The sequence below is a fragment of the Dermochelys coriacea genome, chromosome 16 (genome assembly GCF_009764565.3).
Source record: "Dermochelys coriacea isolate rDerCor1 chromosome 16, rDerCor1.pri.v4, whole genome shotgun sequence".
In the NCBI taxonomy this organism is placed as follows: Eukaryota; Metazoa; Chordata; order Testudines; family Dermochelyidae; genus Dermochelys; species Dermochelys coriacea.
Genome location: NC_050083.1, coordinates 19845932 through 19867313, shown reverse-complemented (window position 1 = coordinate 19867313; position 21382 = coordinate 19845932). Strand labels below are relative to the sequence as shown.

Here is a 21382-nt window from a genome sequence, read left to right as displayed (position 1 = left end):
CACCTTGGGAGCTCTGCACTTTCCCTCTCCTGCAGCCTCTCACCTATTTCGCACACAGGGCTGCAATGAGCCTTGCCTCACTGTGTTACTTCCAGGAGCTGTGGCTTGAGCAAATGTTTTTCGGGCAGCGGCAAGCCGATTTGTGCAGTGCGCGAGGACAATCGGAGGGAACCCCTGCAAATGGAAGAGCAACAGGTTTTTTTGGGGGGTTTTTTTATAATCCCACCCTGTCTCTTCCACATAAACTCCCTGGTGCAGCTTCCATCTCCTGACATGCTTTAGGTAAATATAATGCAGTGTCTGTCTCAGACAGCTGGTCAATTTTGACAGCTCAGAAGTACTGGGTGGAACAAAAACAGTTTAGTCTTGTGCCTTTCATTTCCATGTTCAGCTGTAATTCCTCCTCCCTTCCTTTGAAGATGACTGACTACTGCAGGGCAGGACTTAAGAAGAACCGATGTTTACATAGGGAGTTCGGGAGAACCACATGGTCTCCGTGTGTTCAGAATCCTCAGTGTTCTCTATTCATCACAGCTGAGTCCGGTCCTGCTGTGAAGGTGAGCTGCTGCAGTGCCTTGGTTTTACTTTTTTTCTTCCAAGAGCAGCAGGGGATTGTAAAGGGTTGAGCCATCACTCCATTCGTGAAAGCTTCCAGGACTTGCTTCGTGTCTATAGCAGGTGCAAGGCTTTTCCTGAAGAGAGACAGACCTCTGCCCCTCCTGCAGCCAGCTTCTCCACCTTATCTCTGGGCTGTGTTCAGAAGTGCTGTTAGTGACCCTTCGCTATAGATCAGGGTAGGTGCACTTGGGGATCCTAGATGCGTGGGCCTTATAGACAAGATATTTTCAAAAGATCTCTGTATCCGTTATAGGCTAGATTGTCAAATGAGCTCTGCTCCCTTTCTAGGCACCTTTAATGAAGTGGCCGGAACGGACCCCGTGGGATAGAGCACCGCCAATATCACAGACCCATGGTTCAGCCACGCAGCCTTTTTAGAGTAACTGTGCTGTGTTGTGGAGGGGCAGCGTGCCCCGACCCCTCCCTCGTCTGTGAACACAGACGGCACTGGGACCTTCATCCTTGTCAACACCATTGTGTCGTTTAGTTACAGGGTTTTACTCTCTCCACCAATACACAGCAGTTACCTTTACACTGTATCTCAGCTTTCTAATCCCTTCCCCAAAAGGGGGTGGGGGCGGGAGTAGGAAAGTGGCTTTCCCAGCCTTCTCTTTTTTCCCCACTGAACACTCCTTCCTGTGCCCTTGTATACAGCTTACCTGTTAATGAGCTTGTTGACTCCCCGCTCCCGTCTGGCCTTGTTATCAGGTACAACTCTGTCCACTAGGCCTATTCCAGAGAACATAATTAGTGCTAATAGGACGAGAGAGATGGCTCAAGTGCTAAGCCCACTGCACTCTGTCACACGTGTCTATCTGCTTAGCTCTTTGTATGTCATGACCGTTCAAAGTACGAGATTGCACCATTCTGCACCCACAGCCAGGAATCAAACCAGGATCCTCATTGCGCTGGTGTCTGAGAAATAGTGTTTAAAGTGTGTGTCTTGTCCCCATCTAGGGGCGGTCCATGCAGAGCAGTGGTTTTCAACTGTGGTCCGCAGGCCCTGGGGGTTTGCAGACTGTCTAAGATTTCCAAAGGGGAAATCTCCATTTGAAATATTTAGGAGTCCACAATGTGAAAAAAGGTTGAAAACCACTGAAGTAGAGGAAACTAGCCTATTTTTGCAAGTAGTTGCCCTTTAGTTCAGGTAGAAGTGGTCTGTGCTGTGAATCTGAAGGGTTTAGACACCGGGGTGACATGTCTGTAGCAAAAAAGAATGTGATCATGTAATAAAGACTAGCGTAGTGCATCCATGCAAGGGGCAGAATTAAAACAGAACTAGAATGGCTGCTCAGCAATCCTCCAGCTGCCAGAGTTCTCCAGGGTAAACAGGACTGATTTCTAATGCAAAAAGCCAACAGGAAAAAAAAATTCTATAGAGTGTGCTGCCATTTGCATTGCTAATTCATCTATAATTAGACAAACCAGTGAATATCTGGTTAGGCTGAGCACTTTAAAACTTTGTTCTGTGGTTGCTTAGAGAAGGAAGGATTTACACCCAGCCCATACTGATGCTGTGAAATATTTACTTTCATATAAAATTCAGTACATTTCAATGCGGTGTCTTAAGTTTATCACACTGAAGCCATAAAAATCACATTAACAGGAACAAATACTAGTCCTGAGCAAGGTTGTAGCCTCATATTCCCAGTGTATATGTTTCCTGTGCTGTTAATCATGCCTATCTTTTGATTCTTGCTTTACAACCACAGTGGCTCTGTTGGAGTAAGCTGTGCAATGGATCTGCTTAGAGCACGGGTCAGCAACCTTTCAGAAGTGGTGTGCTGAGTCTCATTCATTCACTCTAATTTAAGGTTTTGCGTGCAGTAATCATTTAATGTTTTTTAGAAAGTCTTTCTATAAGTCTATAATATAGAATTAAACTATTGTTGATGTAAGTAAATAAGGTTTTTAAAATGTTTAAGACGCTTCATTTAAAATTAAATTAAAATGCAGAGCCCCTGACTGGTGGCTAGGACCCAGGCAGTGTGAGTGCCACTGAAAATCAGCTTGCGTGCCATAGGTTGCTTACCCTGGCTTACAGTAACACACTACCTGAGTCGGCTGCTCATAACACTCACTTTCCCGTGCAGAAAGGAAAGGGTTAACATGTTGCTACCCTAGCGCTGTGTTGTCTCCCTGAGTGAGTTTTTTCTTACTGCAGTGAGAGCTGGTATTTAAGAGAACTGACTCCTAGCTCAGTGTGTGACATGGCTTTTTTGGAGTCGCTAGACAGGCATGTTGCCTGCTAGGTATTCATTATGAATGAGGCATGACAAGCCAAGCAGCACCCAACAGGCAAGGTGGAGGTTTTGAACAAGGGACAGATTTTTAAAAGAGCTGAGCATCCAACAGGTCCCACTTACACACCTAAATGAGTCTGCCAAGAGTGGACTTGAGACTTACCCTTCGATCGGAGAGTTGGACAGCTGGCTGTTCTATGCCTGGTTCTGCCACCAATCACTGAAGGCAGAACACAGCTCTGGGCCTCAGTTTCCCCATCTGTAAAGCGAGATGTTATGATTTTAAAGTGCTTTGTGATCCTCGGCTGGAAGCTGCTATGGAAATGCAAAGCATTATTATTTTGCAGTGGTGAAACCCCTGATAACTCAATGGTTTAATAATAAAGTGTTATCAACTATTATTATTCAAGGCTGATTGCAAACAGGGCCAGGAGGCTGCACTGCTTTTATCCAAATTTCCTCTGCAGCTTTGGTGAGATTTTTCCTTTCCTGAAGTGCTGTGATGGTGGTCCCGTTTGTTTTGTTTGCCAAGCATTTGCAACACGCTGGGCCTAAAATCTAGGCAGCCTGACCTGAGGAATTTACAAATTAGACAAGGTTTAGTAGTTTGTTTCACACCGTACTGTATTGTATTTGCTATTTTTTTTGGTCTCTGCTGTTGGTTGTGTACTTCAGTTCCAAATGAGGTGTGTGGTGGACTGGTCAGTTCGTAACTCTGAGGTTCGACTATACCTATCTACGCCATACCTTGTCCTGTCCTGTTGCTTAAATCTATAGAATTTTGTTCTTCTTTCATATTTTTCTTGACACTTAATTCAGTAACATGTATTCACTGACTGGTTTTAAATCAAATCCAAGCATCCCCTCATGTGCCATTTTTAGGGAACAAGAAACATGATAAGTGAATCTGGCCTTAATTAGTCAGATATTTTTGATCTGATATGTGGGAAAGCCCAGTTATAGCACTGTTTTGATGGGAGCTATGATAATGTGACCGCTAATGGCCCTAACAACCCTTCACGCTGCGCTTGCTTCATGCCTTACACAGCATCCCAAATGCAGCCATTGTACCTAAGAGGACGTTCTAGCTCTCCCACCAGCTCTGGTACATTCTCGGATAATGTGAAATCATTTTCTCTTTGGAGCCATTGTTTGCTCCCATAGATTTTGTGAAGGAATATTTAGGTTCGTAGTCCTTTGGTTAAGTTATGAGGCAGCAAAAAGATATTTGGTATAAATCATCATTAATCTTTAGCTGACAGTGATGAATGAATCTGAGCCACCTTGCTGGTCACGGCTACACCTAACTACCCTGCCTCCCTCTGCTCTGCTCTCGCTCTCCTTCCTCACAAAGAGAACATGCTTTAAAACAAATGGCAAACAAGGAGGAGGAAGGAAAACACCAGAAGAAGGAAAGGCTGGGGCTCCCATGTACCCCTGGAGGGATGAGCAAATAGAAAAGGTGGCCATGGGGTCTTCCATGGGATTCTCCAACCCTTGCCCATTTTTTTATTGATATAAAACTTTCTTGGGACATGTGGAGAACGCGTTGGCAGCAGCTGGAAGTGGACGGCGGCTCAAAGAGGAGTCTCTCCTGCGGAACTTCACGCTGTGTTGGCCCGTGAGAGGAAACTCTTTTGGCATCATGAGACCAACTTTTCTGGATGGAATGGGTTGGCGCTGACCGCTCAGTGATTCACGGTCCGTAGCCAGAGGAGAACCCAGAGAGGATGGGCCTTCTGCTCCATGAGGCACAGTGAATGGCCTGCTTACAATGTGCTGTCCCGCTCCTACCGCCACCATATGTGGATAACTCTGTGGTACTTTCTGTTACCCTGCATGGTGAAAGGTGAGAGAGAAGGTGGATGGAGAAGGGATCTTTGTTTGGTTGCTGGGTTTCAGTGATCAGGGTGGAAATTTGTTTTTCTGGTGCCCTAAGGCACTCACCCCCCCAAATTTTTTTCTGGGGCTGCAGAGATCAAGCCAGTAGAATCCTCCTCCCCTTCTCTGGTGCAGGGGTAGCACAGAAGGGAGCAAGCAGTGCATCCCTGGCTCAGTGTCTTTCAGAGACCAAAGGACTGACCATCAGAATCCACCAAGCACATGGAGCAAGGCTGCAAAGTTGTTACTGTGTTGGGTGGGACTGAAGCTGCCCACGGCGCCTCTAAAGCCCCAGCTTGTGGCCGTGAACTGAGCAGAGAAAGCCGTCTGCAAAACTGGCCAGTGCGGCTCTTTGCCCTACTGCCCCTTGCTGCTGGTGGACTTGGGGCTGGGCCTTTGGCTCTGTGCAGAAGATGCACAACTTGCGGAAAGAGAGGACCTGTTGTCTTGTGTGTGAGGAATGGAGGCTCTAACTTACTCATCTGCATTTTTTGTCCTTGGAGGGAGGCTGTCAAGAATGATGCACCGGTCCTCTTTTTTTCTCCTTGCAGTCCATGGTACTTGTATGGCCTCCATTAGTGCAGTGCCCAAACATTAATCACAGCTGTTAATGGATCTATCCTCAGAACACTCCTGTGTGGTGGGACCGTGCTATTATCCTCACTGACAGATGGGGAACAGAGGCACAGAGAAGCTGAGTAACAGGCTATGTCTACACTACAGCGCCTATGCTGGCATCGCGCCCCCTCCCCCACGTGTATGCCAGCAGAAGGAGTTTTTCCCAACAGTGTAGGAACACCACCTCCACAAATGTTAGCTCTGCTGAAAAGCATCTTCTGTCGGCCGAGCTCCGTCTACACTGCGGGTTTTGTCAGCAGAGCTGTGTCACTGGGGCATGTGGTTTTTTTTTTTTTTCATACCCCTGCTGGGCATAGCTATGTGGGCATCAGTTTTAAGTGTAGATCGAGCCTAGCTTGCCCAAGGTCATACTGGAAGTTTGTGGTGGAGCAGAGACTTGAACCCATGTCTTTGGCCAGTGTCCTAAGCATGCCACGATCTTCCCCACCCCAAAATCACCATCCGTCGTGGCTCTTTCTATGCTGTGTATGTTTAAAAAAAATCTGTTTTCCAAGCTGAGAGCCACTGTAGAGATCACTGGAATGTCTATTGCTCCAGAAGTCATGGCACTTTTACAAGTGTTCATTTAAAGCACATGGCATCCAGGCAGATATATAAGCAGCATTAGGCCACTTTTATTGATGAGTAACATGAGAGACACACTGTCCACAGGCTTTACATGAGATGACCTGGTGAATCAGTGGCAGAGCCAGGACTAAAACCAAGGAGTCTTAGCTTAGCGTCCTTTGTTACACTTCGAACCCATCAGGCTTGGCAGTGATACTCCTCTTTCCTACCTGCATCCTTCTTGCGAGTCTGCTGAAATCCCAACCCATTTAGCCCAAGCGAATAGCTCCTTCCCTGCATGACCTTCTCTGGGGGGCCCCTTTCCTCTGATCCAAACTCAGAGCATGCCCTGATCTGATTTCCACGACGCCCTGGGACTCCAGGAGCTGGAGGACGCAGTGTGCAACATTTCTTTATTTTATTTTATTTTATTTTATTTTATTTTATTTTATTTTTATTTTGGCCTTGAAGTTGGAGCAGCAGCACGCGAATGCTCCCACAGAATACAGAGGCTTTGGGGTGTCGAAGGACCAATGGTTGTGGGGGCCACATTGCATTCCCCATAATAATCAGCCCTGCAAATCTCATCCCTTCACACAGAAGCAAATGGGTTTCATTTGCCATGTGAGCAGGAGGGAAAAAGCCTTTTTTTCACCCTCTCTTTTTAGTAAGTCCCAAACTGAGCATCATTGGTAATTAGGCAAGTCAGACATTCAGCAAAGCAGCCAGTTCAAGGACAAACAGATTTTAATTAAAGGCTGCATGCATTTGGGAGCCGTGACACTCTTGTGCCTGAGTAGTTACTATGGTAACACCAGAAAGCGTATGCGACTGGGTTTGTGTGTATGAAGTTCACAAATTAGGCCCAGCGGCAGAATGGATTTCACCTCTGGCCAATGTAAAATGAGAGCGATGGATGTTGCCCTTGGAAGAAGTAGATGGGTGTTTTGTTACCGTTTGGGTTTTTTGTAAGCTTGGATTGTTTGGGGGTTTGTTTGGGTTCTTTTTTTTTTTTTTTTTAAATAAGTCGTTTACATAATTTTAACAGTTTCATCTCCTTTTGATGAGCCTGCTGATTGGAACGTGATCTGCTCCCTGATTATTCATGCTCCATAGGATTAGAGGAACTGGTGCACTCAGCTTTTATGCACGCTATACTCAGGCAAACGGGATCCTCTGGGAAGGTCAGACTTGAAGCCAGCTGAAGTTTTATTTGAGTGAGAATCTCAGGATTTGACTCGTTTGCAATGTCTTATTCCCCTTTCCCTGACCTCTGTCTTTTGATTGTAAGCTTTTTGGAGCAGGTGTTGGGAAAGTGTCTACCTAAGACATAGAAGGAACCACTTCAAATTATTATGAATAATAATAATGGTAGAAGCCATTTCTAATGATCCTGCATTTTTTGCAAACCACAAACTGCCTTTGGAACCAGTGGGAGTTTGGGATGCTGAAAGAATGCAAAACTGGGCCCTTACAGGGCAAAATACAACAAAGGACGCTTATTCTTGAAAGGCTGGTTTCTCTGCACAGCTTTACAGACATGATCTATAGACGTGGGTTGAAGACAGATGGTGTAATACCTTTTTATTTCCATTGAAAACTGCTTAAAGCAGGATTGCTGTTGCCCTGAAACTCAGAAGGACTTCCTAACCCGAGTAAAATAACCCATATAAATCTGGACATTTTACAGTAGTTTAAATCAAATGTTTGTGTTGGGGTTTGAGGTAAGCATTAAACAAGGTGTTCTGGGGTGTTTTCTCCCTTTGTTATTAAAGGACTGGGGTGCCACCAAGCAGTCAGAGAAGAGAGGTCGTGACGGTATGGCAGCTGGAGAGAGTTCTAGCTGTCTGTTTCCCTGTCTGATTGTATTATTTTGGAAATCTGATCCAGCCTGAGAAATAACTGCTGCGGCTTTTCTTTCTTCCAGCTACCGTACTGCCATTTTCCCTGGTTACCCGCCAGTCAGACTGTTGTTTATGAACTTGAGGGATATTTTCCAAGGCACAATGGAGAATTAGACACCCAGTTCCCATTTGGTGAAATAGCAGCAGCAGCAGCTGCTAAAATGTTTAGAGCTTAAAGAACTTAAAGCAAATGATGCTAAAACTATGCCCCATGTATGCCTTGGATTGTATTGGTACTGATTTTGTTGAGAACATCACAAATGTTGCAGCAGCTTCCCCTTTTGAGTCTGCGCAGAACAAATAACTGTAGCGCCAAATTGTCCCACAATAAAGACAGAATTGTGCCTCTTGCTCTGTGTGTTGGTATTTCTGTGGCCTGCTTCACTGGATGATGATGATAATTTCTAGCTCTTCTATAGCACTGCTCATCAGTAGATCTCAAAGCGCTTCATAAAGGAGGTCAGTATAATTTTCCACTAGGTAAACTGAGGCATGGAGATGTGAAGTGATTTACCCAAGGACACCCAACAGGCCTGTGGCAGAGCCAGGAATGGAACACAGGTCTCCTGAGCCCCAGTTCTGTGCTCTCTCCACTAGGCCGTGCTGTCACTTTGTAGTACACAGTAGCGTCTAGGCTCCTCACACACTGTCTATGAATTTTCCCCACATAGCTGCACTGTAGGGAATTGTTATCCGTGTTTTCCCGAGGCAGAGCTAAGGGGTTCTGCGGGGCTCATAGAGGGACTCTCATATCAAACCCAGATTAACCACAAGACTGTCTTTCCTTAGCAGTTAGGGTAGCACAGATTTTGGGTTTGAGTCTCGGCTCAGCCGCTGACTCCCTGTGCAAGGCGCCCGTCTGTTTCCCAGGATCCCCACCTGTGGAGCAGGGGTATTGCATTTCTACTTGCAGGGTGGAAATGAGGGTTAAGGCAACTCGCTGGGTTTCCCGCAGTCACAAGCATGTGACAAAGTAGCCCCCAAATAGTGACGCTGGTGAGGCAACCGGGAAGCTCCACTTCTCAGACTCTGTTGCCTGAGAACCCGTGTTTTGCAGCTCGGCCTGTGGTAGCTGTTCTTAGCCTTGCGTGTTGGTTAGTTACGCGCTCTGGGTCGCTCTGATCAGGGTGCAAAGCCAGTTGAAGCAAATCCTCCTGTTGGGAGGAGGGGCTGTATTGACAGGATTGCCTAGCGAGATTACCAGGCCAATAGGGTTATCCCATAATGGGAAGAGTTGGCTTGGCTTGCTGACACAAGAGAAGCACAGGTCTGCTTGCTCGGCTCTGATGTCGCCCATCTCAAACATGCAGCAGCCATGCAGGTGGCTGGGTGTGCGGAGTGAATAGTTCGGAACAAGGCATTGAACATCCAACCTGCAGCAAGGGTTACCCTGGGCCTCTGCAGGTCAGGTGTTCAGTGCCCCATTTTAAAACGGGTTGGTAGGGCTCTGAGTGCCGGTGGGGAGCTCTCTTCATCTACAAGGGAGGAACAGCAAAGGCACTAGTGGAGTAAGTTTCTTCGTGCCACCATGCCTCAGTCTTGATCTTCAGGGGTCACATTTGCCGGCGATTGGCCCGTTCTTTCCGTGGCCTCTTAGCTGTGGCAATGGGGACACCTGTCCACCAGTGTTACCATCCATCCTTCTACAATCCAAAACCAGGGAACCCCGATGCAGTGGTGCAGCTGTCAAACTTTCCACAAATCCCTCCATCTCCCCTCTATCCCTGGCTTGTATGACTCTGGACAAATGAGTTCTGTTTTCTCCAGGCCAAAGAGCAGTCTTGTACTCTTGACCTCAGCAACTTGGATGTTAGATTACAGGCAAACAACAAAACAAGAAAGAACAAAGAAAAGTCTGAGTGAGAGCATAGTGTGAGTGAGTCTTCTGTGACATCTTGCAGCCAGTCTGCCTTGCAAAACAGCAGCTGCCTTTGCAGACAAGCTAGACATTTTAAAGGTGCAGGATTGAGGGGGAAAATGTGTCATAAGCTGCATTATCAGTGACATTTCCAAAATGTCAGTGCCTGGGTCACTGAAACACTCTTTTCCTGTTCTGTCTTTCTTGTGCCTTGTCTACTCACAAGTTTTTGTTCTGCTATAACTATATTGCTGAGGGGTAAATTAGCAGCCCAAAAAGCTGAGAAATCCACCCAAATTGTTTCAGGAATATCATGTCCTTCATTTGCCCAGGAAGCTGCTCAGACAAACCAATCACACTTTTGGCAATCAGCGCGCGCGCGCGCTCTCTCTCTCTCTCTCTCTCTCTCTCTCTCTATATATATAAAGTAGTGCCTCAGTGAAATACCATTCTAACCACATGCAAAGGCAGATCAGCTGGGAGTCATCACATTTAAAGAAGGAGCAAGTTGTAATAAATGTGGGATTCTTTGTATAGTGTTTAGAAAAGAATTGAATAGAGAACTGCACCCCTGTGATAGAATATGCTAGCCAAGGACATTCTTGGGGGGGGGGGGTGCACAAGAGAGACAGATCTGCTCATTAGGGCTTGCAGAGATCAGTTTTATTATTTTTGGGAGAATTCAGTGGTGTCTCTACAGTTTTATCAATTGCTGGCTAGAATCTCTATTGCTAAAGCCTTAGAAGGGTCACTTTTGCTTGTTTCAGTTCCTTAAACAAAGGGGCCAGTTTTACTTTTCTAGCCCAAAGCGGTGACTTCGTTCTGGTGGCTGTGCAGGCCACTTGTCGATGAACGGCAAATGCCCAGGTCTTTCCTGGATTTAGGGCTGATGACATTTGGGTGACAGAGTGTCACAGAATGAATTAACCCTAGTGGGAAATGAGGTTTGTCCAAAGCATTGAAAAAGACAGGGGGAAAGGAGGGGAAAAGAGCCCCGTCTGCAACTGGAGACAGCGTGGCTCAGGTTCATCTTTTTATGCACTAGCTAGTCTTCATAGATACACTGCACTGTTCCTTTGTCTCCACCCTCCCTGTCATCTCTCATGTGCTTTTGCAACGTCAGCTCCTGACTCCACTCTGCCAGTGGTGCCAGCCTTTGCTGCCCATTTCTTAAATTAACAAGCAAGCACCTTCGTGCTTTCTCTCCTGCCACCCCTATGCATTGGAGGAGCTCCCTGCAAACAGCCACCAAGCCACCTCCTTGAGCTCCTTCAGATCCCTCCCTAAAACTGTCCTCTGCCCCGGGGCCTACAAAAAAAAACTCTGTAGTCAAGCAGCTGGTGTGCTGAGGCCACTGCTGATCATGCTGACCAGTGTTGCCTCGTTGTTTTCTTGTGCTCTTCCTGACTGTCTACCCCAGTGGTCCCCAGCCTTTCCCGTGGGTAGTATATTGTAATTCCCAGAAGACTTGGCGGGCGCTGCACACCCCGCTGCCAAAATGCCACCGCAGAGAAGTGGCAGCGGGAAGAAGTGTCACCGCCCAAATGCTGCCGTGAAACGGCAACGCTTCTCGGCGAATTTTGGTGGCGGGGTGTCCTGCAGGCGCACAAAAATGCCCCGGCGGGCACCGTGTTGGGGACCCCTGGTCTACTTCATCTACCTATTGTCTTATCTTAGACTTAGACAGTAAGATCACTGGACCAGGGACTGTGGGTTAGTTCTTTGTTTGTATAGCACCTTGCTGTACGGGGTCCTGCTTCATGACTGGGGCCACTAGATGCTAATGTAATGCAAATAATGACTATCTGATGATGATAATCTGCTCTATAAACATTAATTACCTCCCCCACCCAGTGTCTTTCTGAGGTAGGTAGGTAGGTAATATCCCCATTACAGATAAGGTAAACTGAGGCATATGTGATTACCAGAAGGCACATGGTGAATCAGTGGCACAGCCCAGGAGCCCTGACTTCCAATCCTGCCCTACCCCACTATTGCCCCTATACGACGCTGCTTCTGTTGCCTCCCGCTGCTTTCATTTTTTTTTTCTGATTTCTTGTGCAAAATCGACAGCGTCACAAATTTCTATTTTTAATTTGGGTTGGACGAACTGAGTGTTTTGGTTCAGAGAAATAATCTCCACTAAGCAGTCAAAGAGCCTTATAGCATGCCACTTTAATGCTGTGCCTCACTTTCCCCCTCTGTAGAATGGGGATAATATCGGTTATCTACAGTATCTACCTGTCTTGTGAGCATTAATTAGCTCTTGTTTGCATGTGTTTTGTAGAAGCTCTACGGAGTCGACGAGGGTTGTTATAAGAATCGAGGCAGTCTGGAAATCTAAAGGAGAAGGTTGGCATTTGTACCACAGGATATGATCTATCCCAGGACTAGTTTTGTGGTGGGGGTCCTGTACCTCAGCCATGCCTAGCAATTGCTCTTGGTATTGTAAAGGAGGAAAATAAAATGTCTCTGTCTCTATGACTCCCTGCCGTGTGTTAGACAATTCAGTGCTGCATGAGCAGACTTGGCAAGCAAACCTGTAATTGTGCCCTTTTGCTTCCTCAGCATGAACTCAGAGCAGGGGGGTTATTTTTTTTGCAATAAATATCATAGAAAAGTACAAGTGCAAAAGTCTTGCACTCTGCACTCAATGGCTTGCTATTCCTTCGGTAACTCTTAATTGCTCCATGGTGCTGTGATTGTGTGGACAGTTTATTTTCCTATCTTGCCTGGAAACCATGTGGTTTTGAGAGGTTAGATGTTTGAATAGTGAATCTGTCAAAACGACCATCCTGGAACCTAACATTGGCTCTGTCTTTCAGGAAATGTAAAGATGCTTCTCAGCTGTGAAATTCCTTTAAATGTGTGCCCTGGGTTAATCCCCTGTAGGAGGCTTATTGCTTTATCTCAGCATTGTTGGGCAGCACTGTAAATAATCCTTTAAATGACTAATCTCAGCCAACACTGTAGCTCACTATAGCAACTGCTATACTCGAACTAATGGCCTGTATCCTCTTCTTGATATTGACCGATCCAGCTGCTGCAGAGGAAATAGTGAAAACCCGCAAAATGCACCTGGGGGATTGTGCAATACTATCAATGTGGAGTGAACTTCTCCACCCATCAACTTGAGCCTCGATGCTTGAGGCTTGAACACCCTTGTTAATGTTCCTCTAGCGAGGGTTGTTGCTCATGCTCTTCTTATTCGTGGAAGTCTCAATTCCTTATGAGTCTTGCTAAGATACTTCCCTGAATAGTACCTTGCAGCTGTGTGTTCCACCGGTTGATTGTGTTGTGCAAGGAAGGTTATGAGCTACAAACCACCTAGGCACTGTCAACATTAGAGACTGCAGAGATGTTAGTGACAATTGTGTTTAAATACCTCATGGTTTCTATGACAGTTGGGATCTGTGCTGGCCAAACCATGCTACAAGATTATCCCACACCAGGGTGTAACACTGCATTTGTTTGTGTTTTGGGGGGAACCAGAAGGGGGGGTACACTGATCAGGCAGACCTTAATGGAAGCCCAAATCACAACAGATATTGACCCTAAATATGTGCCATCTAAACTTTTTAGTCAATGAAAAAAGGTGTTTTTGACCAAAATGAAATGTTCACAATAAATAAAGAAATCCATAAATCATTTTGGCCTAAATATTTTGGTTTTTGACCAAAAAAAAAAAATTAAATGTCATTTAATTTTTTTTAATGAAACAACCTCTCCCCCCTCCCCCCCCAAATATACTCCTCTTTTTACAAAGTGTAAACAAGGTTATAGCAGGCACGGCTTTAGCCTTACCGTAGACAGAGCTGCAAGGCTCTTTGTGCGGAATATATTGCTTTGGGAGGAAATACCTCTTGCACCGTTCTTTTGCCCAGGTTCCCTATGCTTGGATGGGCTGTTGACCCGTATTCCCATCACTATGTGTGTAAGTAATAAGAGGTGTCAAGAAGCACAAGAGATGAAAGGTGGGCCGTAGTGCTATTGTGTAAAGAATGCTGATGGAAAAACTGATGGCCAGGAAGTTAATGAAAAACAGGCCCAGGGCTGTGGCTTATAGGCCAAGAAATTCTATACAGTCCAAAGTTTGTAGTGCTTGCCAGATTTCTGTGGTATTCATTAAAAACGTGCAGCAACCAGGCTAGCCTCTGTGTTACCCCTTGGGAAAGTGGCATAGGCATTAATTTAGGGTGGATGAGGTTTGCACCCCCTTAAAGAAAACCATACCCATCCATTGCTCTTGTGCGGTGACTCGGAGTGTGTGTGGGGCCTGGGAACCAGGAGACCAGGCCTGGATTCTCATCTGAACGATCCCACATTGTCTCTGGGTGTAATGCTACCCAAATCACTTAAGCCAGCATTTTCAAAATTGGCCTGTAATTTTGGATTACCCTCGTCTCAGACGCATGGGGCTTGATTTTCAAAGCGGCCAAGCACTCTGTCCCAGCTGATGCCTGATATTTGCTCCAACCCTGTTCTTTTCACCGCCTCTTGTTTCACAGTCTCTTCAATTCAGCATCACTCCAAACCTGCCCTTCTCACCCCTCTTCCCTTCCCTTTTTGCTGATCCCTCTCCTAACTAAGTCCACCCCAAAAAAGAAGAAAATCGTGGCACTAACATGATGTTTGTTGCCATCACATTGTTGGCTTGGCTGGTGTGTTCTACCCCTTCCCCTACCTTGGGTCTATTTAATTGCAAGCTTTATCAAGGACTGTCAACCACTCTTTGTTTGTCCCATGCCTGGCACCAGGAGCTCCAGTCTTGGCTGGCCCTTAGGCACTGCCATAAAAACGTGATTAATAATTTTTTTATAGCCAGGAAGTACATCAGGTGCTGCTTGGGGAGGAAGAGAGGCAACACAACTTTGCTGTGCAGTGGAATGAAGAGCTGACCATACTGGCAGATGGTGAGAGCAGGTTGGGCAATAGCCCCTGGGTCCCCTTTGTGAAAGTGGTGGGCACTTCTAATTAGTATAGTCCAATAACCCTTTAGCACCTGGGCTATTTGCATGTGCTAATTGAAGCTGGTTCTAAGGGCTGTTAAGAAGAATGGGCTTGTGGTTAAAGCACAGGACTAGGTGCTAGAAGACTTAGCTTCTGAGTCTGGCTCTGCCACAGACTCTCTGTGCCACCTTGAGCCAGTCACTCAGCCTTTGTGCCTCGGTTTCTCTGTTTCTAGCATGAAGAGTGAGTGTCATGGGGGTGTGGCGGCTAAACGTAATACGGGTGAAGCATTTGAGAGCCTTGGATGGAAGGTGCCCACGATGTGTGGAGTATTGTTATTTTTTTCTTATTTCAATAGGAGTCTGATGTATTTACACTGTTGAAAGGGGAAATCAGTAGCTGCTCCTCCAGTTCATGTGCCTAGCAGCCCTTGATCAGGTGGTTATTCTGTATGGAGAGTTTTGTACAACCCCCCATTCCCCTTCCCCATGTCTTCACACTTGGGGCAAAATTTTCAAAAGTTCCTAAGTCGTCACCTAGGAGCATGAGTCCTATTTTCAAAAGGGATTTAGGCACTTAGGAGCCTAAATCCCATTGACTTTCAATTAAACTTAAGTTCCTAAGTGACTTAGGAGCTTTTGAAACATTTGCCTCTAATCTTTAAAATCTATTCTGGCTCTCCCTTGCCTTCGGAGCATAGGGCCTTCTGTCTGCGTAGGGACAGCCTGTGGTTTGCATCACACATTTGTTCCTTGTGCTCTCAGCAAAATGTCTGTCTTTTTAAAATGACAGTGTAAAAAGGAGAGAACTCCAGAGCTTGGCTCATCTGGAAATGATCTTGATTTTAACAGAATGGAGGCCTCCTGCCTCGAACTAGCCCTCGAAGGAGAGCGCCTGTGCAAAGCTGGGGACTTCAAGGCTGGAGCAGCCTTCTTCGAAGCAGCAGTGCAGGTGGGGACAGAGGATTTGAAGACTCTTAGCGCAATCTACAGCCAGCTGGGCAATGCCTACTTCTACCTAAAGGAATATTCCAAGGCCCTGGAATACCATAAACATGACCTCACTCTAGCCAGGTAAGCGTGCCTGCGAACGCGATCAGTCAGGGCTTGAGTTAAGGCAAGATCCCTGGTATCCCAGGCCAGCAGCCTGAGGGAACTGGTCACTGCAACTGAGAACAGACCTGGGGCACCAGGGGATGACTGTCTGGAGAGAATCAAGGAGCCAGGGAGGAAGAGTCTGCCCGGGGTATGGGATTGTGAGGAAGAGCAAGGAGTCTGAAAGTGGCAGAGGATATTGGGAGGAAGGTCTGGGGCCCATTTAAAATCTTAATCCACCCCTCCCTAAAATACCGTCTCCCCCGAGGGGGGAGGAGTGTCACTACAGAGGAGCCATCTCAGCCAGGCATGCTCCCTCTGCATCCCACCCAGGCCAGAGCAGAAAGCAGTGCACAGCTATCTGTTGTGTCCTCTAACAGTCGCTCTAAGGGCCACCTCCAATCAGACTCCCTGCCTTGAGGCGGGCAGGCCATTTCTAGTGCCATTGTATGTGATCTTCAGTTAAAGACACCGATACTGGTCCCTTGGATATTGGTGAAAGGTGGGTTTCATGGGACCAGCTTTTAGGAACAAAAACATAAGCATTCTTTCAGCACCACCACATTACACCAAGGCTGCTCCCCTTCTCATGGAGCATCTTAGTTGGATCATTTGGGCCAGGTTTTCCAAAGGTCCCCCACAACGTTTGCAAGCACATCCGCTTTGTGTGTGCAAAGAGGTAATGCTGATTTGCACACCCATGCAGTGGGTTTTTGTCAGCTGAAGCCACACCTTTTGAAGAGTAGTGAAGGAGACCTGCTGAAAATGTGGCCTCAAGACCCATTTAATAGAGGGGGCAACTTTAAAAATGGGACAATTCTCCATCTGCAGTCGGTTAGATTTACTGTAATATCTGAGAACCTTCCACTCTCTGCAGAGAACGTAGCACCAATGTGGTGGCCCGGGTGAGCAGCATGGTGTGGCATTTGTCCCTGCGTGACTTGCACTCCCTGCAGGGCAGCTTCCTCCAGACACCGGTATAAAACCGGTAACTAGACTGGGCTGGGCTAGTGGAAGTGCCATCCGGTGTGGCTGCATGTAATTCCCTGGTGCAGCAGTCCCCGGGTGCTGGGAGTTGTGTTGTGGCAACAGTATACTTGGTTCCTGGAAAAGAAGGCAAACTCTGATTGAGCAGAACTGATAGGCCATCTGGGGCATTGTGTCCTGTCCTCTCCAGCTGAAAGGACCGTAAGTGGGGAGGGGGAGCTTCAAGTCTGGGGGGCCTGGTAAATAGAACTTTTACTTTCCATCCTGGATTTAGACAACTGTCAGAGGGAAAGCAAAAATCTGTCTCCAAGACTAAAGGAGCTTTCTCCTTCCATTTGCACATGTTGCCTGCAGGCTAGGAGCGGATGGGTTTAGTGCCTACCCCTGCTACAGGCTTATGTATCAGTGTGATTGAATTCTGCCTGCTGAGTCCCAGCATTTATAACAGCCCTTTCCCTTCCTCCGGTCATCTTGTAGAACCATTGGGGACCGGATCGGAGAAGCCAAGGCCAGTGGCAACCTTGGGAATACGTTGAAAATACTTGGGCAGTTTGATGAAGCTATCGTTTGTTGCCAGAGACACTTGGAGATTTCTCAAGAGCAGGGAGACAAGGTACTTGATCCATGATGCCCCACAGGAAATATTCCCTGGCTTTTAAAAGATTCCTCCTGCCAGCCAACAATCAGGACAGCATTGAAGCTGGCTCTGGAAGGAGACTGACCGTATCACCCTCCCTTTCAGCTACAGATCTGATGCCAGGGCAGCTAGTGGATGAAAATGTGGGCGGGCCATCTCTGGAATGAAGCCCCCAAAATACCCAGGAAGCAATGGATTCCCCCAAAAAGAGAAAATTGAACCCAAATAAATAGAGATTCACAGTCTTTGAGTTCACAGAATGGGGCCAAGCAAAGAACTCCAGGATGGCTCTTGGAAATCCATTGTACAATTATGGAAAGGGATTCTTCCCAGTCTGTCTCTCTGACACATGCTGTATGGTGGCCAATATGAAATGAACTGGGTGTCTCTCAGCCCCGTTCCTGCTGGACAAGCATCCACGCCTCTCTCTCACGCACACAAATCCCACCATGCTTGGGAGCATTGAGCTGGCAGTTACACTGACTGGCCTCTCTGGTGAATGAGTTATGGGGGGAGAACTCTCCCTCCGCGCCCACAGGAGATTGGCAAGGAGCATTGTGGGATAGCTGCATGTGCTGGGCTTGTTATATGTATAGATAGGAGTCTCCATGGTCCCCATCCACAAGGGGCTGGACTGAAACCATCCCTTGCACATAAGCCACCAAGCAGTCATTGAATGAGGACTTGAGGTTAACTACTGGTTTCTCTTCAGAACAGTGTATCCTAGTGGATAGAGCATTAGACTGGGACTCAGGAGAACTGGGTTCTATTCCCCACTCTTCCACTGGCATGCTGGGTGGCCTTGGACAAGTCACTTTCCTGATCTGTGCCTCAGTTTCCCCATCTGTAAAAGCTGGAGAATGAGAGTGATCTCCTTTGTAAAGTGCTTTGAGGTCTACTGTTGAAAAGCACTAGGTAAGAGCTAGGGATCATTGACTTGGGCTGGCTTTGAACTGGCAACCTAAAGGTGGCAGGTTCTATGTCCTTTTTAACAGTCCCTGGATTCATCCAGTCCTCCAGACTCAGCTTCTAAAATGAAGCTGTAATGGTCTACAAGGCTGCCCTTTGCCCAGAGACGGGAAGCTTGGCATTGCAATGTGGAGTGTAACACCAGCTCTTCTGTGGTTCCGCCCCCCTTTCCAGGTAGGTGAAGCTAGAGCGCTGTATAACATTGGCAATGTTTACCATGCAAAGGGAAAGCAGTTGTCTTGGAGCACGGCCCAAGACCCAGGTTTCATGCTTCAAGAAGTCAAGGAGACGCTTCAGAGAGCTTCGGAATACTATGAGTAAGTACCCACCCTTCCCAGAGCTGCAGGGGATGGGGCTGCACAGACAGCCCCATTGTGGTCGGCAGTACTTTACCCAGATACAATCATGCATGTGGCAAACTTGCAAAGCGTCTGGCACTTTCTCAGTGCTCAGTGATGAGTGCATCATGCCAGCACTGTCTGCGTGTGTCTTGTTACTGTCCTGATGACAGCTCTGGGGAGCTGCAGAAGTGTGGGGCCGTCAGGTGAAAGATAACAGCACTGGGCTTGTGACAAGTGATTTTTCACACAGCCCTCTTTAAAGCACTCCACTTAGAAGGTGACTGGGTCCCACCTGACTAAACCAGCAAGGAGCTGGGGGCGGATTTGGCTGAGCTTTTGGGCAGGGGAGCGCTGTGCATTGCTCCCCTGTGATCCCCACATCAACCCACCCCTTGTGGCTGACCCAAGGACAGCCTTGCCTGCCTTGCCTTGCCTTGCCTCCTCTTTGGCAGGGTGGGGCACACCCATATGGGCTGTTGAGAGGAGAATAAAGGCAGAAAGTGGGGGGAGTGGGAAGCGGGGAGGAAAGTAAAAGTTGATGACATATTAAGGCCAGAAATTAGGCTCATCTAGTCTGACCTCCTGTGTAACACAAGCCAGAGACCCTCACCCAGTGCCCCCTGGAAAAGACCTCTCTTCCCCTGCACTAAACATGAACTGAACCAAAAAGGAACTTAGATACCAAGACCTGAGATTGGAGCTTATTCTCCTGCGGCTGGCAGTGGCATTGGATACCTCTACCAGTTCAAAGGGTTGCATCCCTCGGCCTGCCTGAGGTGTTGGCGATATTGTGGGATTGGGCAGAAGAGAGACGCTACTCTTGGCAGGCCATCCAAGGAGGAATTGGCTTTTTGGCTGCTCTGAAATGTATTTATTGATGGTTTTTAAAGGCAAGGCAGGAGACAGGCACTTCTGGTTAGTGTAGGGGACCTAGGAGCCAGGACTTCTAGGCTTTTTCCGGATTGTGTGTGAGAACTTGAGCAAGTCTCTTTTGGCCTGATATTCCACGATATTGAGCATCTACAGGAAGTCTTTGGGGGCTTGGCACCTCTAAAAATCAGGCCACTGGCCTCTCTGTGCCTTAGTTTCCACATTGTGTAAAACTTCATTAAACATTTCAATGCGGTGTTGTAGCTGTGTCAGGCAGGCCCAGGCTATTAGAGAGACTAGGTGAGGAAGGGAATATCTTTTATTGGACCAACTTCTGTTGGAGAGAAATGAGATTTTGAGCTTGAAAAGCTGCTCTCTCTCCAACAGAAGTTGGTCCAATAAAAGAGATTATCTCACCCACCTTGTCTCTTAAATATCTCAAAGCATTTTGAGAGCCTTTGATGAAAGGCTCTGTATAATTGCAAAGTGTTGATAATCATATACTGCTACATTAGACTTTGCCAAGAATCTGAAATCCTAAATAGCTCTTATTTTATATTGTGGAGCAGGCTCAGTTCCCCTTTAAGAACGTGCAGTGCCTGTAACCCCTGTGTGTTTATTCCCCTGCCACATACTGTAAGGAGATAAATGGAGATATAACTAGAGATCTGACTGATGGTACATCAAACTGCAGTCCCCTGCTCCAGTCTGAGCAAGCTCAAATACAAGATGGCTGAAATAACGTAGTACAGCAAGGGGATCGTATAAAGCATGTGGGATAAGCAAAGTGAAAGGAGGAGTAGACTGCTGTGAATAGAGAGTTTGTGATGATCCTTAATGAACGAACCATTAGTCAACAATTGCATTATGGTCCCTAGATTTTGTGTCTGTCCCTTTTACTATGGGGACTGGGGATATTATAGTGTGGTACAATTTTAGTGCCTAGAATTGGAAAAGGAAACACCTTGCACATTTTTGCAGAGGGTTTATAGTTTTCTCTTTCCCTGGAAGGATAAAGGGGAACAGGAATGTTGGTTCTGTGGGTGGGATCAGCTGGGTCTGGTTCAGCAGCTGCGGATTAAAGGGACCCAAATGCTGTACATACTGTTTTGCAGATCGGCTTAGAGAAGCAGCAGAATAAGCTGCTTTGTCCCATCTGGCAGATGCTTGGGAATGAGCAGAGATGCAGAAACATTGCGCTCAGCATATGAAAAGCTGGGCCAGAGCTGATCTCATCTGCCAGAGTCGGATGTCGCTTGTCTGTGCTCCGATCCTTATCTTAATTGAGCCAGAATAATCAGTGGGGATGATGCTTCCTGGCAGTTCATATAATGTTGACCAAGGGTTGCTTTGCCTGGAGGTCTCTGAGCATGGGAATAGGATTCTCTACAAGGAGGGATGAGGAAAGACTGCAGGCTTTTTTAATTAAAAAAAATAAAACAAAACTCCTTTCAGAGAGTTGTAAACTAAGCTTCTGAGCTTACCTGTCTTGAGTATAGCTGAGAATAGGTCAAACTGTAACACGTGCAATTAAATTCAATCCCTGAGCATCTGTTTTGATGCCACAATGTTCTACAAAGTATGATAATTTGGAAGGGGGGAAATGTACTCACAAACTCACTTGTGTGCACACCACTGCCCTCTACTGGATAGAATTAGAACTCTTCAACTTTGTATCATTGGCCCTATACTGCAATAGCTAATAGAGATCACCTCTAGTTCAAGTGGTCAGAGCCTGCATTTCTGCAGAAGAAGTTTCCTATTCTGTCACCATGAAGTTCTGAGGCATTGCAGCGTGTCCCACAGTAATAACTCTGCCTTTTCCAAATAGCTGTAGATGTGTTT

General features: G+C 46.8%; 1 protein-coding gene across 1 annotated transcript in view; it reads left to right on the top strand.

Annotated features, from left to right (window-relative positions):
- Positions 1-21382, top strand: part of GPSM1 (G protein signaling modulator 1) — a 145595-nt gene that overhangs the window by 32415 nt on the left and 91798 nt on the right. Inside the window, 3 exon segments of the mRNA XM_038374448.2 lie at positions 15491-15712; positions 17198-17333; positions 18501-18643. Of these exon segments, the coding sequence (XP_038230376.2) occupies positions 15491-15712; positions 17198-17333; positions 18501-18643 (501 nt within the window).